The 6,725-nt window shown below is 38.6% G+C and overlaps 1 protein-coding gene across 1 annotated transcript; it reads left to right on the plus strand.

Annotated features, from left to right (window-relative positions):
- The first annotated feature begins 4,608 nt into the window (after positions 1-4,608).
- On the plus strand, positions 4,609-6,160 carry LOC138861190 (heat shock 70 kDa protein 14-like). Its single transcript, XM_070120079.1, has 5 exons — positions 4,609-4,614; positions 4,671-4,807; positions 5,364-5,448; positions 5,644-5,872; positions 5,992-6,160. Exons 1-5 carry the CDS (start codon positions 4,609-4,611, stop codon positions 6,036-6,038), a joined length of 504 nt encoding a protein of 167 aa, XP_069976180.1. The 3' UTR covers positions 6,039-6,160.
- The last annotated feature ends 565 nt before the right edge of the window (positions 6,161-6,725 follow it).

Raw genomic sequence — 6,725 nt, forward strand, 5'->3', positions numbered from 1 at the left:
GTAGAAGACATACCAAAAAAAATAGCGATTTTTTTCAATTTTTTGGGGGTGCCCCCCCCAATGGGGGAGCAAAGTTAAAATTTATATATATAACGAAGCGCAATTCTTTGCTCTATAGCATGCAAAAAGAATCAATCAGTAATCTCTAACCGATATTTTTTTATGATGTATAGAGTAGGGAAAGGTGGCCATTCTCAGGGACGGTCCCCTTAAGGCAGTTTTCATGAAAACTATGTCGCTATAGTTACTTTTGAGAGTGCTCGCGCATACCTCCTAGGGTGCAGACTGCAAGACCACCCTTCTCTTACATAAATACCTAATTCTTCCTAAGCTGGGATATGGATATGAGATTTACTGTTCTACTACAGAAGCTGGTATACATATTTTAGACCCTATTCACCATACCGGTGTTTGCCTGGCCACTGGAGCATTCTGGTCATCCCCAATCCCTAGTATGCTAATAGATGCTGGTGTCCTCCCATTGAACCTACATAGCCAGTCTTTAATGATGAGATGCTGGTACCACATCCAATGCCTCCCAGACTCAATATCTTGTGCCACGGTTTCTCATGATTCATTTTCCAATCGCTACAATAAAAGACCTAGTGTTCCTAAACTATTTGGATACACAGTTGTATCGGTAATGTTATCTTTGTCAGTCCCTGCTCTACCAGTCTCTCCTCACCAGATCCCTAAGATAGGCTACTGGCAATTTCCCCACATGTATCAATATGCAACCCAACCATAAAAAATAAGAGCAGCATTCAAATTCAAGAATCCCACGCAATATTTGTAGAACATTCCTCAAGTCATACAGGTTCAGTCCCTGTATACACTGATGGTTCAAAGTCTGAAGCAGGGGTTGGCCTTGGTGTAGTCTTCCCTCAGTTCAATCATAGTGGCAGCCTTTGTAACACTGCCTCTGTTTTTATTGCAGAGTTATCAGCAATTATACTTGCTCTGTAGGTAATTCTTACCTTTCCACCATCAAAATTTACCATTTTGGTTGACTCCAGAAGTGCCATATCAGCATTGAAGTCTCTTAGTTCTCTTACAAATCATCCATTAATTTTATTAGTAATAAAGTATCTGTATCTTCTCAAAAGTTAGGGACATCAAGTAGGGTTTTGTTTGGTTCCAGCCCATGTTGGTATAGCCGGAAATGAACAGACTTGCTAAGGTAGCAGAGGCCCCAGGTGCTCCCTGCTCCCCACTACCTTTCTAAGACTTATTTCCCCCTATTCGCCTGGCAGTTTGGGCTGAATGGCAATGGAGATGGGAGGCTCTTGCTGCCAACGCAAAGTTGGGAGAAATAAGTCCAACAGCAATCCCTCCTTGGAGTTATACTAACATCAAGAGTTGCCGTGACCAAACAGCTCTGACCCATCTTCATATAGGTCATATCCGGTTAACCCATGGATATCTCATGTCCAGAGATGTTGAATCATATTGTGAAGACTGTGCTACACTTGCTGGTCAAGCGCCCCAGTCATAAAGATCTGAGAGAAAGGTATCTGTCTAGCTGCCAGAGGCAGGATGGTACCTTCCATCCATCTCTGATCCGGGGAGAAAGATGCCTAACATCTGGACATGAAGTCCTGGTCTTCTCACTAAGATATAATTATGTGAATTATTCTGCTATTTTGACTAGTTTTTATTTTTGATTTTTTAATTTATATCATTACCCTTGATTTACATTTGTATTTAATAATCAGTGCCTTGTGACCATGATGTTGCGGCACCAGGTGTGATTTTGACTAATCAATCAATATGCATTATTTTGAATGCATGTGAGTGCATTTGATTATGAATAGACACTTATGTCCTTAACCCCTAGCTAACGGGTGTCATGTATGTACTGTTATGGACCGAAAAACGGATGGCACCGTATCATGCCCATTCCCGCAAAAACTGGCTCGTCAGACGGAGTTTGTTTTCTCCGATAGTAGTGGCTTCATTTATATGGTAAAGATATTAGACAATGGCACCTATAATGAAGGTAAACCTTCAAAATTATAATATTTTTATGAATTGTAGCAAAATAAAAGCTTTTAAGTGCCAAATGCCGCTTGCAAACTACCGAACAAGTCAGGTGCAAACAGAGGAAAGTGCCGATGCACGCCAACAGCCCCTGTTATTACGTCCACTTGCCAAACATTTTTACCCGTCGGCACTGGGTTAACACCATTATGATACCCAACATTGCAGTGGTATAGAAAAGTAATTGCACTTGTTTTCTGAAAATTTGGTATTTCCGTTGACATTGCATTTCATAGGTAGCTTGAAGCTCCCTGACTAGCAGTATCTTGCCATACCAGTATTTCACCTGCTGTAGGAGGTTACTGTACATAAAATTAAATGCTTAAAAGAAAATATTTGCAGAATTTAGTATATAGCTAAAAATATAATATGATTAAGGTTGTCAGTTTATTCACTGTTTAACTTCTTGAAGTTGGAATGGCAACTGGTAGTAATATTAGTATTGTAAACTGTAGGAGTCCTGTAAAGACACCTGCACTTGGACTTCACTGAAACATACATGACCAACATTTAGGATTGATGATAGGTGATTGATTGGTATTTGTGGGTGAGTGATCTTAGTGGGTCAGTAGAGGTCAGTTCTGATCTTGCAATTATCTGTAGATACTTGGTAGCCTGCAGCTGACTTTTTTGCATAAACAACATTAAGATTGATGATAGATGATTGATTGGTATTCATGGGTGAGTGATCTTTGTAGGTCAATGCAAGTCAGTTGTTTAGGAGTTATGATCTTACAATTATCTGTAGCTACTATGTAGCCTGAAGCTTCCATGGATATTTAAAAGCTCACACACTTTGACAAACACAAGGAGGGAGACAAAGAGAGAAAGGTAGAGACATAAAGACAGTCAGACAGGGAGGACAAGTGAGAAGGAAGTTCATGGGAGAGTTTAGGGAATGTTTGTGTTGTGATGCCCTGACTTGTGCATTGTGTTGTTTGTGAATCATTATCTTTATATTGGACCATGTTACTACTTCATTGTTAATTGACCCATTGAAAGTTTACCTGGAAATTCACCTTCAACGGGGGGTTTCCCACTGATTATGATAACAATAACATTGTTAATAATAAGAGTATATTAATAGTATTAGGTAAGAAATTAAGCTTTCCCCCAAAAAAATCAATATATTAGGTAAACTGGTGAGGTCAGCTACTTATTAACAACCTAGTGTCATCTATAGATAAAAAAAAGGTGTCTTCTGTACATGTCAATGAAGTTAATTCAGATCCACAGTACTTGCACCAAAGATGCAAGGCACACCTGCCAGATGTATGAATCAGTATAATTATTAGTAAATTTGCCATTTTACATGAAACAACTGGTATTTGTATAATAATAATTGGCAGTCAACTATTATTATTTTGATTATATACTGTAATGTTTATAACAAGACGTTTGTTATTCTGTGGTAGCCCTGTGGGCTATCACACCTCTGATCATCGGTAACCCACATGTTTTTTTCTGGTAGCATCAGGCCTGTGGGCTACCTATTTGTGCACCCCTGCAAACATAATAAAATTTTTGTAACATGAAGTCATTATTTGGGATTTTTCAGACTGGTAGCTTTTTCATGATGTTACCCGTGAGGTTCCTGATGACAATCATATAGTTTTACAATTCACTCTAATACTGCATTTGGAGCTCCTTGTCTTGCTCATGTAGATAACTGGCTCAAAAATAAACACTCATTCATTTTATCATAATGGTGTCTTTGTTGTAAAGCTGCATATAAATGCTGCATAGGTTTTGTGACTCCTTTGATGCATGTGTAACTTACCTGCAACAGACAAACACAAAAATATCCCTTGATAATATCAATAAAGGGCCATGATATTATCCATCAATATCTTATGGTTGCCTGCAGCTGTCATTGTTTACATACAAATGCTTTTGTGACGTCATCTCGTCCTGCTTGCCCAGCTTTGAAGTAGGGCGAGATGGATCAGATGGACAGTTTGTCCAGGACTTGAAAGTAGGTTTGAATGGTCAAAACATCTTGTCCAACTTGTCTCAACGAGCCGTACGAGGAGTTCCAAACGCAGCATAATTTAAAGAATCAAAAAGTTTATATTTGGGTTTTAAACTTAATGGTGAAGCTATGAAAGCTTTCTTTTATATTTCATGAAAATATAATGTTTTTCCGTCAGTAAACTTTGGAATTCTCAGCGGGATTTTCATTTCTTTTTTCTTTTCACTGTTGAGGGTTGTATGTGCAGTTTGAATATCCCACAACTTAATAGAGTACATATTGAGAATTTCCAATACATCTTGTTCATGAATATGTTAGAATATGTTTTGTTATTACTATGAATAAAAGTTAATAGCAACTCAGCTCTGTCTTTTCTATGGAGTTGATGACATTGTCATTACATATCAATACATGATTGGTGGGATTAACTAGCTTGTCCTGTGCATGAGCAGGATTAAATTTTGAGCTTAAAGTTAACCCGTAGCCGACGTACATGCCCATTTCCGCTCCACTGGCTCATCGGTCGGAGTTTGTTTTTCTCCAATATTAACGGCTTCATTTTTATGGTAAAGATTTTGGGAAATTTGGCACCTATAATGAAGGTAAACCATCAAAATTTTAATATTTTTATAAATTATAGCAAAATAAAAACTTTCAGGTGCTAAATGTCATTCGCAAACTACCGATCAAGCCAGTCGCAAACGGGAAACTACCGATGTGCGCCAACAATTCTGTTTTTACGTCCACTAGCCAAACATTTTTACCCATCGGCACTGGGTTAATGCTGGCCCAGAGGTGTATTGAGAGTTGATCCTGGACGCTGCCATTGCGCATGTGTGCTAAAGGTCTGGATTAAACTTTAATATGGCATTAACTTTTTTTGGGGTGTACAGAAGACTATAAGATTTACATAAAGTGCATTGGAAAGAGCATGTACCCAGCACCAATGGGTTGAATCTAGCACTTTCTATTTTGTTTGCCATGAGAATACTGATCCTTTTCTTTATTCTCTTGTCAATATTGTCACCAGAACATTAACAAATATACATCTGGTTGTTAGTACCAAACTATGAAATGTATATAAGTTTTCTTATTTTATACTGAAGAAAGGGAACAACCATAGGCAATAGATGCAATTACTTTCAGCCCTATAATACTTTCTGATGATCCTGCAGGTGGAAATGTTATGAGTGATGCTTTTCGGGGTCACAGTCTGTGAAATGGCAGCAGTGATCAGAGCTTACCTAAAGATTGCCTTTGGATGTCAAGGTTCATTTAGTAAGATCACATACTCATGATTTTTTTAACATTATTGCATTTTGAGCATTTTTTTTTACTTTTGTTTTGACAGGAGGGAAAAATTTTTAAGTTGTGGCCAATGCCTTTTTGGGGACAGAGTTCCCCCTGCAGTGGTGGCATATCATGAGATGGAAGTGGTGGGGGCCCAGTAAAAGAGAATTTTTTTCCATTTAAAAGTGATATGCCAAATTTTTGTTTATATATATTTATTGAAATGTACAGAGTAGTAGAATTTATTGTAGTAGACATAAAGAATGAAAAATGATGATGAAAACTCGTATTAGCCAATATGCCTTTGAATTCAAACCCCAAAAACTCTTCACAATTACTAGGTAACAGGTCTTGCAGCTAAGCAGGGAATGATCCGACATGCAGCAAATACCATTCAGAATGTGCTACGAGTGCCAGCTGCAGTGAAGATGAAGGAGCCTGTCAGTCTAATGTATCATGTTGTCCTAAATGGGAAAAAAACCAAGTGTGGGGGCACAGTGCAACGAGGAGAGAAGACTGCAACTGTTACTGCAGAGGAGGTTTTAACTCACATATTTACTCTACTCAAAGGTATATGATTATGAATTCATGTATTGCATTAAAAAAATTGCTTTTTAATATGGTTTTAATTGCTCTACCCCCTTTTTTTTTTTTATGAACATTGACTTCATCAACTTTTCATTTTACAGGCATTGCCATGAATCAGACAAGTGAATCAGAACCCCCCTTGTTATAAGTGTTCCAGCTTGGGCCAATGAAGCTGCTGTTGAGGTTTTCAGGAAAGCTGCCAAGAAAGCTTCTTTTAATGTGATGTCCACTGTCAGTCAACCTGTTTCTGCAGTCTTAGCGTATGGTCTCGTAAATGACAACAAAAAAAATTTTTAAGTTTGTAGCGCCATAATATATTCTGTAAGCAAGGAAAAGTCTTTCTAAAATTTTAAAGGGATAATTATTATGATCATATGCATGTAAGGTAGAAAGTCACTAAGTAGAAGTAATATAATTGTATGTTATGAAGCCATTATGGTAATCACTGCACATGATTCTCACATCTATATATTGCTACCTTTTATGTAACATGCAGGCACACGAATCACACACACACACACACACACACACACACACACACACACACACACCACACACACACACACACACACACCCACACACACCCCCCACACACCACACCCCACAAAAAACACACCACACACCACACCCAAAAAACACACACACACCACACCCACACACACACACACCCACACACACCCCCACACACCACACACACACACCCCACACACCACACACACACACACACACACCACAAACCCCACACACCCCCACACACACAAACCCCACACACACACAAAAAAAACACACACCCAAAAACACACACACACACCTACACACACACCACACCCCCCAC

Source organism: Penaeus vannamei, unplaced genomic scaffold (assembly GCF_042767895.1).
Source record: "Penaeus vannamei isolate JL-2024 unplaced genomic scaffold, ASM4276789v1 unanchor2430, whole genome shotgun sequence".
In the NCBI taxonomy this organism is placed as follows: Eukaryota; Metazoa; Arthropoda; class Malacostraca; order Decapoda; family Penaeidae; genus Penaeus; species Penaeus vannamei.